This window comes from Lepidochelys kempii, chromosome 2 (genome assembly GCF_965140285.1).
Source record: "Lepidochelys kempii isolate rLepKem1 chromosome 2, rLepKem1.hap1, whole genome shotgun sequence".
Classification (NCBI taxonomy): domain Eukaryota; kingdom Metazoa; phylum Chordata; order Testudines; family Cheloniidae; genus Lepidochelys; species Lepidochelys kempii.
Genome location: NC_136381.1, coordinates 110,274,714 through 110,293,950, shown reverse-complemented (window position 1 = coordinate 110,293,950; position 19,237 = coordinate 110,274,714). Strand labels below are relative to the sequence as shown.

General features: G+C 45.6%; 1 protein-coding gene and 1 long non-coding RNA gene across 4 annotated transcripts in view; one reads left to right on the top strand and one right to left on the bottom strand.

Annotated features, from left to right (window-relative positions):
* The window catches only part of RANBP9 (RAN binding protein 9), a 71,593-nt gene that overhangs the window by 44,785 nt on the left and 7,571 nt on the right, over nucleotides 1-19,237 (top strand). For all 3 annotated transcript variants that reach the window (XM_073331931.2, XM_073331932.2, XM_073331930.2), the window contains exons 8-10: nucleotides 728-836; nucleotides 8,466-8,656; nucleotides 10,651-10,798. In XM_073331931.2, the coding sequence (XP_073188032.1) occupies nucleotides 728-836; nucleotides 8,466-8,656; nucleotides 10,651-10,798 (448 nt within the window). The remainder of the gene's footprint in view (nucleotides 1-727; nucleotides 837-8,465; nucleotides 8,657-10,650; nucleotides 10,799-19,237) is intronic.
* Nucleotides 2,034-7,601, bottom strand: LOC140906958 (uncharacterized). Its single transcript, XR_012157313.1, has 3 exons — nucleotides 7,032-7,601; nucleotides 6,357-6,449; nucleotides 2,034-4,394 (listed from the first exon to the last, which is right to left on the bottom strand). It is a non-coding gene; the product is annotated as an uncharacterized LOC140906958 (long non-coding RNA).

The window sequence follows — 19,237 nt, the reverse complement described above, 5'->3', positions numbered from 1 at the left end:
AGTTTTAGCAGGATGAGTTGTAGTCTAGTCAGGAGCTTAGGCTGTAAATTAAATAGGTGAAAATTAAGTTAAGGTGTTACTCTGATTTTCATTAGATGAGGGGTCACATTTAGGTTGGGCTTAGCTAGCATATTAACTAAACACAATCTAAACTTGACCATTTTTCATAGTTTAGATATAACCTGGTATTCCTGGTCTTGCAAATGACAGCAGTGCAGTGTGGGCATACTTTATGAAGACATATCAGTTAAAAATAAAATACTCACAACAATGTTACCTAGGGAGATGGTAGAATCTCCTTCCTTAGAAGTTTAAGGTCAGGCTTGACAAAGCCCTGGCTGGGATGATTTAATTGGGGATTGGTCCTGCTTTGAGCAGGGGGTTGGACTAGATGACCTCTTGAGGTCCCTTCCAACCCTGATATTCTATGAATGTCTTAATTTTTAATCTTCCTTTAAATGAGCTATTTGAGTAACTGGTAGTTCAGTGTGTTTGTCAAAGCAGCTGGCAATATATAACGTATATAATGCTCATAAATATCTGTAAAATAAATACAACTCTTAAAATATTTCAAAATTTCCAAGGAAATGAATGCATTTCTTTCTGTGAATTTTTTGGTAAAAATCCTATTGATTCATGTTGGTGGTATTTTTAATCATTTAATGTTGTATACGAATCCTTACACTGTGCAAGATTTAACCTTACTTTTTTGTGCTTTGGTGAACAGGAATTCAAAAATTGGTTTTAGCAGGAAGAATGGGAGAAGCCATTGAAACAACACAACAGTTGTATCCAAGTTTACTAGAAAGAAATCCTAATCTCTTATTTGCATTAAAGTGAGTCTTCAGGTTATGTAGATGTTTGTCTATAGATAACTGTGTAGTCTTAGGAGATATTACATAATTAATTTTGTCCTGTGAAAGCTTTAAATTCAACAGAATTTTTAGAAACTGCTTATTTAGTTAACATTTCTGTGTGCTAGATCTATCTTCTAGATCAAATAACTGTAGATTGTCGTCAGGGTCCTTTGTATTCTGCAGCTCTGTGGATATAATTCGCTTCTTGCTGAAGAATTGTCTTCCAGAGTCTGAGTTTTCATCTAAATCTGTATTTTTAAAAAAATTTTTGGAACCATTTTCCATTATGAATGTTTAATGTTAAACTTTCTTTTGTCACTTATTAATTCCAGACACTGAGTCCTCTTCCCTCACTGATTTTGAGGGAAATGATAGATTCTTCGAGGATCGTCCCTGTGGGTGCTCCCCTTTAGGTGTTTTGACACCCTGCGCTTGTAATCGGAGATTTGTGGTAGCAGTGCCCAGTTGGGCCACGCACGCGCTGTAGTTGTCTCATGCTGCTCCGAGCAGTTACACAGAAGTGCGCAGCCAACTGTCCCTCAGTTTCTTCTCTACTGCCTTTGGCTTGAGTTGGCGCAGTCAGCAGTGCCTTCTCCTACATCAGATAAGATTTATAATAAATAGTTCATAGTGATAGTGTAAGCTTAGTTGTAGTTAGTTTTCCGTATCACTTGCCTTACTCTAACCTCTTTAAAAATTTAAAAAAAAAAAAAAATCCCTTTACCTTTCCTATCTACTGCTGCCTCTCTGGCAGGTGTGCAGCCTTAGCCTCAAACAGGGTTTACTATTATTTTTTATTTCTCTAAGAGACTGACTCCCGCAAAAATGGCCAGCTCACCTGACTTGCAGACTCTCTGTATTGGTCTTTGATGGTCATGCTCAGGGTATCCGCTGCCTTGGCGAGACACATTTCTGCAGTGTAGGCACTTTTGAGTAAACTGACAGCTAGGACAAGAAAAGCCAGGGATCTCCAATTGAAGCTTCTTATGATGGAGAAATCCCTCAGGCCAACCTCCGACCCTGCTTCCAGGTCACCCCCTGGCTAATGGTCACCAGTCTCTGACATGGGCTCCACTTCAACAATGGCTGCCAAGTAGCCTACCCCTAGAAAGGCTACCAAAAAGCAGTTGCAGACATCTCTGCACTGAGAATTTTCTAAAAGAAAGCGATCCCCAACTGAAAAATTTGCCCTGGTATCAACGGCACTGAGCGTGCCAGAACATGAGGCACCTGGAACATCTGGCACCACGAGTTCCTGAAGAGCTAAAGACCCTATGAGGCTAGCTAAAATGGAGGCTTACGCATTAAAATGAAACATAACAGCACCTATGGAACTGAAGAAGATCTCTGCACCAAGCGGTACAGTGGCGTTGCCTGCTGTTCCTCTGCTGCACTGCTCTAAATCCTCAGCACTGGCAGCTTCAACTCATGCTCCCGGGCTGTCCACCATGCCGTCTCCAGCACCGAGACTCAAGGTTTTCCACAGCAATTCATGAGGCATGCGGACCAGACAGTGATCTCAATCTCCTCTACTCTGTACCGAGGGTACTCCATCCAGATTGGTACCAAGCCAGCTGACTAATCCCTGCAGATATGCCACCCCATCTCCAGTGAAGAGGAAGAAGAGGACGAGGCAGTAATATATACTCCTTGCCACTCCTCACCCAAGCTTTGACCATTTCATCACCGACCATCTGCAGATACAGGAGGATGATATGGTCACCCATAGGCACCCCCTCCCCCATACCATTCCCACCTAACTGGTCATACTGGGATCCCTGAGCAGTGTATAGGATCCAGTTGCAGGCCCCTAGCCTGCCTAGGTCCAGAACAGCCTTGTTACCCTTCAACTGTCCAGGCACCCTCAGAAACACAAGAGGAAGACACTGAGGAACCTGAGGACACAGCCAAACATGACACTTCACCACCTACTCCGCTCTCATCTTTGTCACCAGATGAAACCATAATGCCACCACCCCTCACCACAGGGGATGATTTCAAATCCTTTCAGAACCTCTTCAAAAGGGTTGCTGAATCCCTGGTCATTTCGTTGGCTCAGCTACCAGAAGCGCAACACAATCTCTCAAACATACTCCAGGCATCCCCATCAGCAAAGATAGCTCTGCCAATTAGTGATGCAGTCACGGAGCCTGCAAAAATAATCTGGCAAACACCTGCTACCGCACCACCCACATGTAAAAGATCTGGCAAAAAATATTATGTGCCAGCAAAAGGGGCTGAGTTCCTATTTACACACCCTGCACCAAACTCCCTTGTAGTGGAGGCAGCCAACCAAAGGGGCAAACAACGCCAGTCTCGAATGACCCCATACAATAAGGACTGGAACAGGCTAGACCTTTTCGGGTGGAAAGCTTATTCCTCAGCTACACTTCAGTTCCGCATAGCCAACTATGCTGCTCTAACCAAATACACACAATCTGTTCTCCAAAAGGTCAACTTTTATTGAAAATTTACAAGATGACAAAAAAGAACAGTAGAATGCAAACATTTCTGAAGGGGGTCTCATTGCCAGGAGGGCCCTCCAGACCTCCTTGACTCAGCAGACACAGCAGCACGATCCATTGTGACATCCGTGGTCATGCAGCATGCATCATGGCTCCACCTCTCCAGGCTCCCAAGGGAGGTCCAGACAACGGTTGAGGATTTACCCTTTGAGGGGCAGAAATTATTTGCAGACAAAACCGATGTTTCGTTACACACCCTAAAAGACTCAAGGGCGACCTTAAAAACCCTTGGCATTTACGTACTGTGACAAAGCTCCGAGCCTGTATTGGTGGGTCCCGTGCTTCCAGGTGGATTCAGTGGCTTCAGAAGCTCACTAACACACTCAATATGACCTTCCTTTCCCAGTATAGCAGCAAAGGTCACAGCTTATTGAGCTACTTTTCATCACAGGCCAGCATGGAAGGTGGAATACCCACAGTCTCTGTTGTTCCTTAGAGCTCAGTAGGTTCAGTTTGGTCTCTTGCCTGAACCAAAGTCTACAGAGATTCCCCTTGAGAGGGGAAGTAGAGTGAGGGGGAAGGGGGAAACCCGGGCCTGCCCTCTACTCGGGGTTCCAGCCCAGGGACCCTAATGGTAGCAGCTGTTGGTGGCTTTTCCCTTCACCGATGATGCTGCTTTGGTTCCCTGGGCCGCTTCTCCATGGTCGCCTTTTCCCAAGCTTCACCCTTACCTCAGGATTCAGCAATGCTCCCTCTCCTTCAGCTCCCTTCACCTGGGCTTCTCAAGAGAACTGGAAAGGAGAGCTTTTAAGCAGTATGAGTAGGACCTTAATTGGTTCCAGCTGTCTCCATTAACCTAATGGCCTTAACTGACCCTTTGCCAGTTAATTGAGGTCAGGTGCTGGTATTAGCCTAACTACCTTAACTGGTTAATTTGGTGACAGGCGTCTTGATTGGCCTGGAGTAGCCTTTGTTTGGCTATCCAGGGGACAGGGATCTACTCATTCTGAGGCTGATATACCTCCCTTCCACTACTCTCTTATATCCTTCTGGTCTGAGTCTGTCACAGTACCTGAAAATAAAAAGAAACAAGGCAGGTTTTACAATCAGAGATTCCGGTCTATGCCATACTCTCACCCCTAAGACAATATGACCAACGGCATAAACAAAGACAGAACAGACATCAGCAGAACCAAGATCAGCCTTTGATATCGCAACAATCCACCTCTAAACAATCATGAACCAGAAATGGTGCCTCACCCATTTGGGGACCGTCTGTCACTATAATACCCAGTCTGGAACACCATCACGACAGACAATGGGTTTTAGAGATTATCCAGAAGGGCTACTCCATCCCCTTTATTTCTATCCCACCTATCCACCTCCCTTCCCCCATCCCTTTCTCATGAGCACCTGTTACAACAGAAAATAAACCTGATTTGTACAATTAGGTGCCGTGGAACCCGTACCATCACAACACAGGGAGAGATTTTTATTCACATTACTTTTTAACTCCGAAAAAGACCAGCGGGTGGAGACCCAGTCTGGATTTACAAAAAACTCAAATTCATGAGAGCACAACAAAATGGTGAATCTAATCGCAATAATTCCGGCATTAGAGAATGAAGATTGGCTCTCGGTTCTCAACCTTCAGGATGCTTATTTTCATATTACCATCCACCTGTCATACGGAATATTCCTGAGGTTCAACATAGGGAAACAACATTTCCAATACAGAGTGCTACCCTTCGGCCCATCCACTGCCCAAAGGGTTTTTTTCCAAGGTTTTCACTGTCGTTGCAGCTCACCTGTGCCGACATGGAGTATGATATTTCCATACTTAGATGACTGCCTCATAGAGGCACCAACACAGCAAGAAGCAATAAATGCCACGCAGAGCATGATAACCCTTTTCACAAATCTAGGGTTGCAAATAAATGTGCAAAAATCCATACTGGTTCCTGCCAAAAGTTGGAATTCATAGGACTCTGTCTTGACTGTCTAACAGCAATGCTAATCCAACAATGCTTCCTCACCCTAGTCAACATAACTTCAACAGTGAGGGACAGTCCACAAACATCCTCCAGAACATGTTTACAACTCTTGGGGCACGTGTGGGTGGACAACAGTGTTTGTTTGTCAGGCATACCAGACTCCACATGAGATGCTTGCAGGCCTGGCTTCAAACACTGTATATTCCGTACAGACACCCTCTTAACAGATGCCTCACTATGCCATGCAGAGTAAAAGACTCGTTAACATGGTGATACAACCAGAGAACATCTGCTCAGGAGTCCCTTTCCATCAAAGAACTCCAACCATGACAGTCCCCACAGACGCTTCCCTAATAGGTTGGGGGACACATCTACTCAACAATACTGTAGAAGGCTGCTGGTCCCCTGCAGAGTCCAACCTGCACATAAACTTACTGGAGCTAAGGGCAGTCCAAAATGTATGTGAGTACTTTCTCCTTCTAATCAAGAACAATACAATCAAGATCCTCACAGACAATATAGAGCATGCATGTTTTATATAAACCACCACAGAGGAGCACGATTATACTCCCTATATACAGAGGCAATACGCCCTTGGAATTGGTGCATCACCAACAACGTAGAGATATCTGCATCCTATCTGCCAGGATGTCAGACTACAACGGCAGATGTACTAAGCAGGGATTTCTCGCAAACCCACGAGTGGGAGATGGATCCTGGAATTCTCAAATCCATATTCAAACTATGGGGGTTCCCTACCATAGATCTATTTGCAACAGCTCAGAATGCCAAATGCCCACAACATTGCTCCAGAGTGGGATTGGGACACCACTCCCTAGGCGACACTCTCCTCAAAATGGGAGGCACCACTGATGTATGCATTTCTTTTGACCCCACTCCTAAACTGAGTCATTCACAAGATCAAGCAGGACAAATCCAGGGTCATTCCCATAGCACCCACATGGCCCAGACAAATGTGGTTCCCATACTTGTGCTAGATGGCAGTGAAACCGCCTCGAATCCTTCCCCTAGTACCTCACCGTCTATCACAAGATGCGGGATGAGTCCGTCACCCGAACCCCAACCTTAAAGCCTGGTTACTCCATGGCTGATGGAGGTCAAGATGGCCTGTTCTGAGGAAGTAAAAGCTATATTACTGAACAGTGGGAGACTTATGGATATATGTGTTTCCTGTACTTAAGTGAAAACAATTCTGCATCTGGTGCCCAGATAAACAGATCTTGCCACAATCGTCCCCCCCACTGAGGATCCTGACTGTATACTAGGACTTAAAAAATCGGGGCTATCCACAAGCTCCATCAGAGTATGCTTGGCTGCTATTACCTCCTTCCACAACAAGGTGGATGGGGTCACTATATTTGCTCACCCAACAATTAAATGCTTCCTTAAAGGCATTCAAAACACTTATCTCACAATAAGAAACTACACCTATGTGGGACCTCAGCCTTGTTCTGTGTGGACTCATGGGAAAGCCGTTTGAACCCCTTGCAAAATTTGTTCTTCGTTGCACTTATCCATGAAGGTGGCTTTCCTGGTTGCCATCACATCTACCAGACAGGTGGGAGAATTAGGTGCCCTAATGGCACACCCACCGTATATGACATTCTTTAAAGATAAAGTAATCCTATGTCCGCATCCTAAATTCATTCCCAAAGTTGCCTCCCCCTTTCATTTAAACCAATCCATTTACTTACCTGTATTTTTTCCTAAACCACATGTGGACGGGAAGGAGGCCTTACTCTGCACATTGGATGTTTGCAGAGCATTCGCGTTCTACGTAGAAAGAACAAAAACATATGGAAACAAATTAGCTAGATGATTTTCTACAACAGAATGCTTGTTGGGTCAAACCATCTCAAAACAGGGACTATCCAAATGGATAGCAAGATGTATCCATTTGTGCTACCAAAACAACGATCTACAACCTCCACTGGGAGTTCTCTCACACTCCACCAGGGCACTAGCAGAATCTGTGGCCTATCACTGACATTCGCAGAGCAGCTACCTGGGCATCAGTCCATACTTTCACTAAACACTATGCCTTAAATTCTAAGGCTTAGAACAACAATCAGTATCAGATGCTCACTTTGGACTTACAGTGTTATCCAGTCAGTAGACTAACTCCAAAGCCCCTCCCCTCCACTCAGGGGCACTGCTTAACAATCACGTAAAGTGGAGCACCCACCGGGACACTCCTTGAGGAAGACACCTTGTGCAGTAACTGAGGTTCTTTGAGATGCTTGTCCCTCTGGGTGCTCCACTATCCTCCCTCCTCCCCTCTACTTCAAAGTTTCAGGCCAATTGTCTCAGGTAGAGAAGGAACCGGGACAGTTGGCTGCACACCACTATGTAACCGCTCAGAGCAGCGCAAGACAGTCATGGCGCATGTGTGGCCCAACCGGGCACTACTACCACAAACCTTAGATTACAAGTGCAGGGCATCAAGCACCTAAAGTGGAGCACCCATAGGGACAGCCATCTCGAAGAACCTCCGTTACTGCACAAGGTGAGTAACCGTCTCTTCCTGAGGAAAAAGTTTAATTTAAAATAGAACATTTTTAATCTTTCTAAAGTTTCCTTTTTTAAAGACTATTGATTGTCAAAATTCTTGCAGGATAAGGTTCTTGCTGTTCTAGGTCCTCCCCACAAATCAGTTATTTGTTCTCTTGAGGTTACGTTCTGGTCGGATACTCTCTAACCTCATAGACTGAAGACTGAGAATATACCTACGCGACCTGTGCTACGCTGGTACAGCTGCAGCTATGACGTAGCACTGTAGTGTAGGTACTTCCTACATTGACAGAGGGGTTTTTTCATTAATGTGGTTAATCAACCTCTGAGAAGCAGTAGGTAGGCCAGTGGAAGAGTTCTACTCTGATGGTTAGATCGACCTAACTATGGCTCTCAGGATGTGATATTTTTCACAGCCGTTGGTGGCGTAGCTAGGTTGATCTTGGTTTTTAAGTATAGACCAGGCCTAAAACTCTGACATCAAGTGCTTTGTCGGACAATAAAACTTTGTTTTTAAGACTTAAAAAATTACTTCTATTTGCATTGAATGTTTATCTGAAATTCTGAAGTGGCATATCTTCTCCCTAAGATAACTGTTGGTTTTTTTAATTGTTTAGGGTGCGCCAGTTTATAGAAATGGTGAATGGTACAGACAGTGAAGTGCGGTGTCTGGGAGGCCATAGTCCAAAATCACAAGACAGTTACCCTGTAAGCCCTCGATCATTCAATAGTCCTAGCATGAGCCCCAGCCATGGAATGAATATTCACAGTTTAGCAACAAGCAAAGGAAGCAGCACACACTTTTCTGGTGAGTCAAACTAGGGTTTTGACCCACACTATACTGAGTTCTTTCTTCAATTCTGAATGTCAAGACAAAATAACAGATCTGTCAGATTTGCATATTAATGATGTGTTTTCCTAGTTTAACCTACTGAATTAGTTATCCAAAGGGAAGTTTGTACTGGTCAATCGGCTGCTTTTGGTGATGTCAGTCGTTTGCCAACTGGAAATAGTGCATAGCTGGGGTCCAGTCCTCAAAGTATAAATCCAGCTAGGTGAAAGTAAAGGCTTGGGCAACCAGCTAATCCCGTGGTGTACGTCACTTGAGGACTGGTTCCAAATATTTTGGGAAGTCTTTTGTGTAGTAGTGTGGTTTTTGGCACCTAGTATGCGGTTGGCTGCTTGGAGGTGATTCTAGGGTGGGACTCCCAAATGGCACTGCTTTTCCCTTGGCAGGGGAGCCATTGTATTCCACCTCCCCCACACTGCCTCATTTGATCTGCTGACATGACCAGAAGCTACCATCTCCTTCAGCCTAGGAATGAGTATGGGACATAGGGCATAGAGAATGACTGGTAAGGAGTCCCAGAGCAGTGCTGTGCTGGTATGGGGGGGTTGGTGGTCAGCAGGTCAGTTTCTGATTTTCTGCTGACCTCCAAACTTCAATTGAAGCTGCTCAGCTCTACTGAGAGTGGTCAGGCTGTCTTAAGCAGATCTTTATCTTAAAAGACAGACTTGAATGTTTCAAGGCTTCCAGTTCAGTTTAAGTAATATTAAATATTTGGGGGAAGGACCAGCTTTCAAAGTGCAAGCTGGTTGGACAGAGGGTGAGACTGGGCACTGTGAAAGTAAGTGGAAGTTTTGTATGTCTTCACTGAACCCAGTCCTCTTTCAGCAGTAGTTGGTGTCCCTCTGTCCACTTTCAGTTCAATTCTTTTATAAAATCTAAATTGGGGCCAACTTCTTGTCTTCAGTCTACTTTTCCCTAAGTAGAAAGTGAGAGTTAAGTGGCCAGTGGGGGGGACACTGCTGCTGGAAAGGCAACTGCTGTCGTGGGAATAGAGAAGGGACCAAAGAACTTATGAAAAGTTAAACGTGTAGCCATTATAATATTTAAATAGAAGGTATTTATAACTTGTATCCTGTTTCTCTATCTTCAACTTTGAAAGTTTAGTAGGATGTGATGCAGAAAATCTCTCACCCCCAAAACGCTTGACTTTCTATTGTTTTGAAGATAAAGAATCTATGCCAAGTTGTATATTAGTAGTAGCTGATAGATTTATTGGATGGCCGATTGAAAGTGCTTGTGATCTATTGCTACAGTAGAATATATAGAACTCCCATTTTCAGGGCTTGATAAAATAAAGTATCAAATTAGTACACGTTGAATGTGTCTGCTTTTAAATTACAGCTTTCCTCAATTAAATATTACCAGGGAGGGATGAGGTGTTAGCAGGAAAGAGTAGTACACCAAGCTGGAGTAATGTTTAACCAAATGTTCTGCGGTTTAGCAAAGTGTAATTCTCCATCAAATTTTGATCCTCATTAATCCTTTGTTTAGTTGATAATATTGAATATACCTTCAAATTACTGAATTTACATATGAAAAATAACATAATGTTATTATACAAAGCCAATTAAGATAAAGTGTAGTCATTAAAAATCAAGGCTGACTCTAGCCCAGTCAGGATTTTCAGATACTTTCTGAATGGTATATTCCAAGTAAAAGGTCTGTAGTTCCTCTGGCTTGTGTATTTCACTGGGAACATTCGCTAGTGAACTGAAAATCTGATATAAAAACTGCTGTTAATGTTTGTTAATTAATTTTATTACCTGGCTTTTTTTTTTACTGTGAAAGCCTTAAATCTGTTTCAAAGGCTTGAGGAGTGGAAGCTAGGTATGTGGAATTACTTGATAAATCTACTGTACATGAACAAATCAGTCTTATGCTTATTTCAGTAATGTGTACGTAAAATCACAATTTGTAACTGACTGAAAATACCAAAATATTATTTTGTTTAGGTTTTGAAAGTAGTTGCAGTAATGGAGTAATACCAAACAAAGCGCATCAGTCTTACTGCCATATTAAACACCAGTCCACAAGTTTGAATGTACCTGAACTCAACAATATAAATGTATCAAGATCACAGCAAGTGAACAGCTACACCAGGTGAGTAATCTCCCAAACAGATGTCTGATCCACCGTGATGCTAGTTTTTGTCATAAACATCTTTATTTTGCACTGCAGAGAGCGCAATTTTTATATGGATTTTTAGGACCCAGGCACAGCATGTGGTTTTTGAAGTCACTGATAGTTCATAAAATGGGATGGGGTGAGGCAGTTGGAATTATTTTCTCATATTTTTCATTAACTGTATTGTACTGAGTCTTGAAGGTGAAAGTATAATAGTACACATATATTGTTCTGTTAAATTATTTGTGACATTTAGAGACATCAGATTTTATTCTCCTACCAGCTTCTTCAGGTTGTCAAACTTCTCCCTTCATCTTCTGGTCTGGTGCTTAGTCAAAATCATTTCTGAGGACTTCAGTGACAAACATATTCACTGCTTTTTATTTTATGCAGATAAAATTGAGTGAACTGTGGATTCTCATGTATGTATGTAACCACAATGGTTTGCTGTAAGCACTAGATGTGTGCAATCCTTTGCTTTTAATGGGTTTGCGTATGTCAGAGGTGGTAATTCTAAAATGATAGATAGCATAGGTATAACTGAGCCGAATTTGGCCTGTAGAATGTTTGTTGCTGGTGCTGGGTGAGATGGACAGAACCAGACTTGAGTGCAGGAAGAGTTAACAGACCTAGCAGGTGGAGGGGAAGCGTTTACTTTTAAAACTGTCTGTGATAAACCATTATGACGACAAATATGGAAATACTACTTCGAGTGCTTGCATATGTCCATTTCACATTAGGTGTGTGCGTGTCTTGTGTATGGTTGCCAGAAATTTTTCCCTTCAGGGGTACCTGTCAGGTCAGCTCTAGCGCCCTTGTTGTACCAATAAAATAAAAACCAGCAGGATCTTATTAAAGGGAAAAAGGCAAAATACCACATTTATTGTGAATACAGAAAGAATCATAGTAAGCAGTTAGTTATAGCTATAACATTCCATTCAATCTCATATTTATTCACACATTCATTCATACAAACACACACACACACATACACACCCACACACACAGGTTCTGCAAGGTTGTTGTTATAGTTACCAGCCTTAGAGTTGCTCATGCCAAGCCACTGGCCAGGTGGCCTGGACATGAGGAGGGAGCAGGGCCTTGTCAGATGCTCATCTGATGCTCCTGGAAGTTGGTTTGCAGAATCAGACCCCAAAGTTCTCACTTTTTAGAGTCCATTTTTATAGGAATTTCTTCCTATGCCAGTCTATGGGAATTGCTTCATCATGCTGTTGCTGAATCAATCAGCAGATAGCACATTCCTGACGGCTCCAAGATGTTATCTTGTTCTTTGGTTCTCCCATCCTTGAGGCTGTTGGGTGGATTCCAGTCTGCCCTCCGGGGGGGGGTCGTCTGGTTATTTCCACTTGACGCCTTCTTCAGCCGATGGACACTGGATTCTTAGGCTGGCACCTCCCTGATCATTCAGTTATTATCCACACCAAGCATCCATCCACATACATCCTCTATCTCTATTTTAATGACAATTGTTAATACAACAAAAGGGTGGGGAGTCTCTGGGTGCTGTTTCTGTTGTTAGAGTATTGTTTTGAGTCTCTCTCTCTGTGAATTGCTTTGAGAACAGACTCTGTCTTAGAATGTACTAACACAGTTAGCAGCTTGCAAGTTTCACACATAGAGGGAGAGAAACAGTACCAAAAACCAAGAGACCTCTTAATTAGTAATACCCTGGAATTTAAACTCTGGGGAATCAAACTCATTTGTGATTTTAATACAGAACTTCTTTAATATGATCCAACACCCTCTGGTGCTGCGCACTTATGGTGCAGTATAAGGGGTCTGGCCAACCCTGCACCCTCTCAATTCCTTCTTAACGCCCGTGACGGTCACTGGAACTGCTCCTCTTCTTTGGCAAGCTACATTCAGTGGTTCTCGTTTGTCACTCCAGCCTTCCTTTTTTCTTCTTCCCAGTAGTTATTTCTCAGTTTGGACTTCAGTTAATAGTTGTAAATAGTTAGTTGAACTCAATGCATTAGCATTGCTTCCTCTGCTCCTGGAGCTGGGCACGCCTTGGTCTCTGAGCTTCAAGCCCTGTGGCATGGCCATGCCTGAGAGCAGCCCACACTCCAGTTGTTTAAAGTGGTTGAGTGAGACTCGTATCCGGGATCGCTGTCGGATCTGCCACCAGTTCAAGTTGGTACGAAGAAAGACTGGGAGGCCAGGTTAAAATACATCCTGATGGAGGCAGCACTCAGACCCTCCTTGGAGTTGAGCCAGACCGACTAGCATCGAGAACCTCAGCATCGATACAGAGTGCTCTCTGCCTGCTGTAAGGGACTCTCAGCACCATTTCCCATCACTAGTGCCGAGAAAGAAAGGTAAGAAGCAGCTGGGTAACAGGGTGTTCCCTAGCTCTAAAAAAGGCAAAGCAAGTGAGACTCCACTGCTCTTCCCCTGAGTCTGGCCATTCCGCTGTCCCCACTTGACAGACAGTACTGTCAACTGCGTCCAATTTGCAGGCTCAGAGTCCAGTTCAGGATCAGCCGTCAGCACCAGAGGGACAGCATGGTACCAGCAAGATAGTGGTGCCGTCCACTCTGGAGGCATTCATTGTGGCCAGAGACTTACTGGTGCTGTCAGTACTGCCATCACCAGCCATCCAAGAGTTGACATCCTCTGTACTGGCAAGTAGAAGGGAGCATGTTGACTTGAACTCCCGTTCAGTACTGCGGCCATCAATACTGTCTAGAGCAAGGATTGCAAATTCAAATCACCATAAAGGCCACGTGAGGACTAGTACATTGGCCCGAGAGTCGCATCACTGACACCTTTTTCATACAAAGATACAAAAGCCCATGCCTCTGCCCCCGGCTCTGCCCCACTCCACCCCTTCCATGAGGCCCCACCCCTCTCTCGCCTCTTCCCACCCCTTCCCTGCGCCCATTCCCGCTCCTCCCCCCTCCCTCCTAAAAAGTCCTAAGCACTGCCAAACAGCTGTTTGGCAGTGGGAAGCACTGGGAGGGAGGCAGAGGAGTGGGGAGGCGGCATGCTCAGAAGAGTGGAGGCAGGGGAGCAGTGGGTGAGAGGAGCTATGGTGGAGTCGTGCATCCAGCCGAGAAATCCATACTCGTATTTTCACACCCTCCCCAAATCCTATATGATGGGGGATCCCAGTGTGGGGGTACCTCTGAGTGCATGGCCCAGTGGGCACTGGCCTATGGAAATGCAGTGGCCATTCTGGAACTTGTGGGGCTCCCCCCACTGCGGTGACAGGCTCCCTCTCTTGATGCTCTTACTCAATGGTTTCTGAGAGAAGGGCTCCTCCATCTCACTGAGCGGCACCCAACACAGACTCCGGCACCAACATTCAGGACCTGCACCTGCGAGATCCATGTGGTGCAGAAGAAGAAGCGGAGGAACCCATGCTGGTGCAGGCCGCCGCCTCCTCCCCAAATGAGATGGTGTCAGGGCCAAGCATGTCAACTCTCCCTCCCCCTCCACCCTGGGTTGCTTCGAACCTATGACTGGAAGTGGAGGTAGTAAGAGTTCTCCCACAGCCTAGTAGACATCTTGGCCACGGTGGCCCTGTCAAAGTTGGCGCTTCCTCTCAGTGAGGCCATTATGGGTCCAATTAAAACCCTTTGGTAAACCCCATCCTCTCTGGTCCCCCACTTTGAAGAGGGCAGAAAAGAAGTACTTTGCCCCTGCCCAAGGTTATGACTACTTGTAACCTCCCCCCAGGGTCCCTGGTGGTGTTGGCAGCCAACAAAAGGGACAGGCAGGGACTGTAAGGAGCAACCCCCAAGGCAAGACTCCCCCTCCCACCACCACCCCCCCCCAAAAAAAAACCCCGAAACAAAACCTAGACCTTTCCTGTAGAAAAGCTTATTCTACTAGCGGTTTACGGCTTCGCATCTCCAACCATCAGGCATTGCTAGGGAAATGCAACTTTAATGTCTGGGACTCAGTATCAAAATTTAAGGACTTGCTCCCTCAAGAATCTAGGCAGGAGTTCTCTGCTCTGATGGAAGAAGGGAAGACAATAGCCAGGGCTTCCTTCCAAGCTTCCCTGGATGCAGCAGCCAGATCTATGGCCTCTGTAACAGCCATGTGAAAGTGCTCTTGGCTACAGTCCTCTGGCCTACCTGTGGAGGTCCAGCAATCCCTTCAGGGCCTTCTGTTTGAAGGGTCCTCACTCTTCTCAGAACCAACAGATATGAAGCTCCATGTCCGGAAGGACTCCAGAGCGACCCTGAAGTCCCTGAGTCTCTCTGCCATGGTGCCTTTCGAGGAAATATTTCAGGCCTTAACAGCTCACCCATTTCTCAGCTCTACCACCCTATCTGGATCTGCACAAGAAGCAAAATAGAGGCATTTTAGACCTGTGCTGCCTCAACAGCTGTCTCAAAAAGCTAAAAGTTCCGCATGGTCTCCCTGGCCTCCATCGTTCCCTCCCTGGATCTCAGGGACTGGTACACCATCCTCCATTTGACAGACAGCTATTTTCATTGCTTGATTTTCTGAGGGCACAGAAGTTTTCTCAGATTTGTTGTGAATCAGACCCATGACCAGTTCGCTGTTCTCCCATCTGGCCTGTTGGCAGCCACACAGGTCTTCGTGAAATGCATGGCAGTAGTTGCTGCCTTTGTAAGAAAGCGAGGGGTGCAAATTTACCTGTACCTCGATGACTGGCTGATCAAAGGCCAGTCCAAGGCGCAGGGGAAGAACAATATCCACCTCATTCAGGCAACCTTTCAAACACTGGGTCTATTGATAAAGTATCAGACGTCAAACCTCATCTCGGTACAGAGAATAGAGTTCATCGGAGCGGTGCTCAATTCTACCCAAGCCAGGGCCTTCCTCCCAGAAGCCCACTTCCTGATGATGGCGTCACTGATATTGCGCTCCAAGGCCCACCCTGAGGCAGAAATGTGTGACAGACTTTTAAGTTACATGGCCTCGTGCACGTATGTAGTTCAGCATGCAAGACTGAGCCTCAGACCCCTTCAAGCTCGGCTGGCCTTGATGTACTTGCCGAACTGCCATCATTTGGACTTGGTGCTCTGAGTGCCCACTCTAGTCTTTGCTTCCCTCAACTGCTAGAGGGATCCTTGGTTGGTGGGCTCAGGCATTCCCTTTGCCAGGCCCCAGCCCTCGATATCTCTGGTCTACAGATGCTTCAGAGTTAGGCTGGGGGTCTCATTTAGGGGACCTCAGGACTCAACGTCTGTGGTCCTTGGAAGAGCTCTCTATACATATAAATGTCAGAGAGCCCAGAGTGGCCTGTCTAGCATGTCAGGTGTTCTTTCCCACATTGCAAACGAGGACATGAGGGTACTTACGGACAACACAGCAGCCGCGTTCTACATCAACAGACAGGCAGGGGCTCACTCTTTCCCCTGTCAGGAGACTATTCACTTGTTTTGCATAAAGCACTTGATCCACTGCAAAGGTTCTCAACTTCCAGGAACACAGAACGAGCTGGCAGATTAGCTCAGCGGGTCTTTCTTCACTCACCATGAGTGGTCCCTCTGTCCACACATAGCAAAGGTCATTTTACAGCGGTGGAGGACTCCCCTTGTAAATCTGTTCGCAACCAGGCAGAACAGAAAATGTCATCAGTTTTGTTCTCTGTGCGGCCACAGCCCAGGCTCACTCATGGATGCCTTCTTACTCCCTTGGGCAAAGCACCTGTTCTATGCCTTTCCCCCTGTGCACAAAGTCCTGCTGAAGGCCAAGTGGGACATAGCGAGGGTTATTCTTACAGCCCCAGCCTGACCACATGAACACTAGTTCGGTACACTGTTAGACCCATCAGTAGCGACTCTGATGCCGCTCCCTCCCTTCCCAGATCTGATGTCTCCGGGCTATGGTTGAATGCTCCACCCAAATCTCTGTGCCCTCCACCTAACAATATGGAAGCTCCAGGGTTAAACCGATCAGAGTGACATACCTTGCCAAGTGGAAGTGTTTTTCCATTTGGTCATCACAACAAGGCCTCTCGCCTGCTCAGTTGTCTCTTCAGATGATGCTGGAGTATCTGCTAGACCAGTGGTTCTCAAAGCCAGTCTGCCGCTTGTTCAGGGAAACCCCCTGGCGGGCCGAACCGGTTTGTTTACCTGCTGTGTCCGCAGGTTTGGCCGATCGCAGCTCTCACTGGCCGTGGTTCGCTGCTCCAGGCCAATGGGGGCTGCGGGACAGGTGGCCAGCACATCCCTTGGCCCGCGCCACTTCCCACAGCCCCCATTGGCCTGGAGCAGTGAACCGTGGCCAGTGGGAGCCGCAATTGGCTGAACCGGACATGGCAGGTAAACAAACCGGTCCAGCCCGCCAGGGGATTTCACTGAACAAGTGGCGGACCAGCTTTGAGAACTACTGTGCTAGACCTTGGTGTTTCAGATAAGCAATTTCATCGATTAAATTATATCTCTCAGCGATTTCTGCATTCCACCCTCTGGTGCATGTGCAATTGGTTTTCTCAAACAATGGCCATTCGTTTCTTCAAGGGCTTAGAAAGGCTATGGATGCAGATTCGGGAGCCCATTCCCCTTTGGGACTTAAACTTGGTCTTGTCGAAGTTCACAGGCCCTCCCTTCAAGCCCCTGGCGTCATGCTTCCCACTTGGAAGGTGACTTTTATGGTAGCAATTATCTTGGCCATGAGGGTCTGAGAGATCAGAGCCCTTTCATCAGAACCCCTGTACAAGGTCGTCTTTAAGGACAAGGTATAGTTCTGTCCTCACCCTGGGTTTTTTATGAAGGTAGTTTTGCAGTTTCACAGTAATCAGGCTATTTTCCTGACTGTTTTTTTCCCGAAACCACACGCCAATAAGGAGGAGCAGCGCCTCCACACGTACGATGTTAGGTGTGCCCTAGCATTCTGTATAGAAAGGACAATACCATTCTGTAGATCTACGCAGCTCTTTGTGGCAAGAGCAGGTAGAATGGAAGGCCTTCCCATTTTGGCTCATGGAATTTCATACTCGATCTTGTGCATTCGCTTGTGCTATGAGCAAGTGGGTGTCCCTCCACCAAACATTCTGACTGCCCATTCCACGAGGGCACAATATTCCTCAGCGGCATTCCTGGCCGAGGTGCCAGTCCAGGACATTTACAGAGCAGCAACCTGGTTGTTGGTGCATGCCTTTTCTTCCCACTACACCATCAACCAGCAAGCTAGGGATGACGCTGGTTTTGGTCGAGCTGCATTGCGATCTGCACGTCCATGAACTCTGAGCCCACCTCCTATGGTACTACTTGGGAGTCACCTAATGTGGAATGGACACGTGCAAGCACGCAAAGAAAAAACAGTTACTAATCTTTCTGTAACAGTTGTTGTTCAAGATGTGTTGCACGTGTCTGTTCCACGACCCACCCTCCTACTCCTCTGTCGGAGTTGGCCAGCAAGAAGGAACTGAGAGGATGCGGGGTTGGCCGGACCCCTTATACTGCACCATAAGCCCGCAGCACCAGAGGGCACAAGAGCTGACCAGACGGGTACCACTGAAGGAAAACATTTCTGGCGACTGTGCATGGGGCGTGCATACACCTAATGTGGAATGGACATGTGCAGCACATCTCAAAGAACAAATGTTCCAGAAAAAACAGTTACTAACCTTTCTGTAACAAGCTATATCTCTCAATGCTGGTATTCCAATCCTGGAAGTTGTCCCACCAAGTCTCTCTAATGCCAATTAAGTCATAATTTTCTTCATATACCATGACTTCCACTTCATCCTTTTGTGCCGCATGCTCCTTGCATTTGTGTACAGTCATTGGAGACTGCCCTGTTGCTTTTCTTCTTGCCTTTTTAATGCAATTGTGGTTTCTAGTCCCTTCTCAAGAAATCAGAAAATTAGCATAAACAGATGAGGTTCCAAAAACACTTCTTTGTTTCAAGGAAGTGTTTTGTCGTAGCAGTTGTCTCTGCCAAAGGTCTTCATGAACTTCAACCCACCTTTTTGAAGCTTTTCGTAAGATGCACTACAGCCCAGCATTTACAAGGGGACTTTTTCTCCTGATGTTAAAAAGGAGCTGAATATTCCTTAGTAGTGAAATTAGTTGTAAACTGGATTTTTTAGCCTTAAAAGCAGCAACGGCGAGGAAGTGCATCTTTAACCAGTGCTTTTCATAACTGATAATAGAATGAGCTGGAGTATACGATTACTATGGCCCATAATTTTTAAAGGTATTTAGGTATTAATTGTCAGTGTCTAAGTGCCTAAATTCCTTTTGAAAATGAGATTTAGGCTCCTATGTCATTTAAATGTTGCAACACCTAAATACATTTAAAAACATGGGTCTGTCTGAGGCTCCAGCCCTTGAAGGCACTCTCTTCAACGAGAGCACATGCAGCTTCCAAAGAGTTCTTTTGCCCAGTGCCATGAACAGAGATCTGTCATGCAGTCTTGTGCTCCATGTGTGTTTTCTGAACACAATTCTTTTGTTTCTTGTG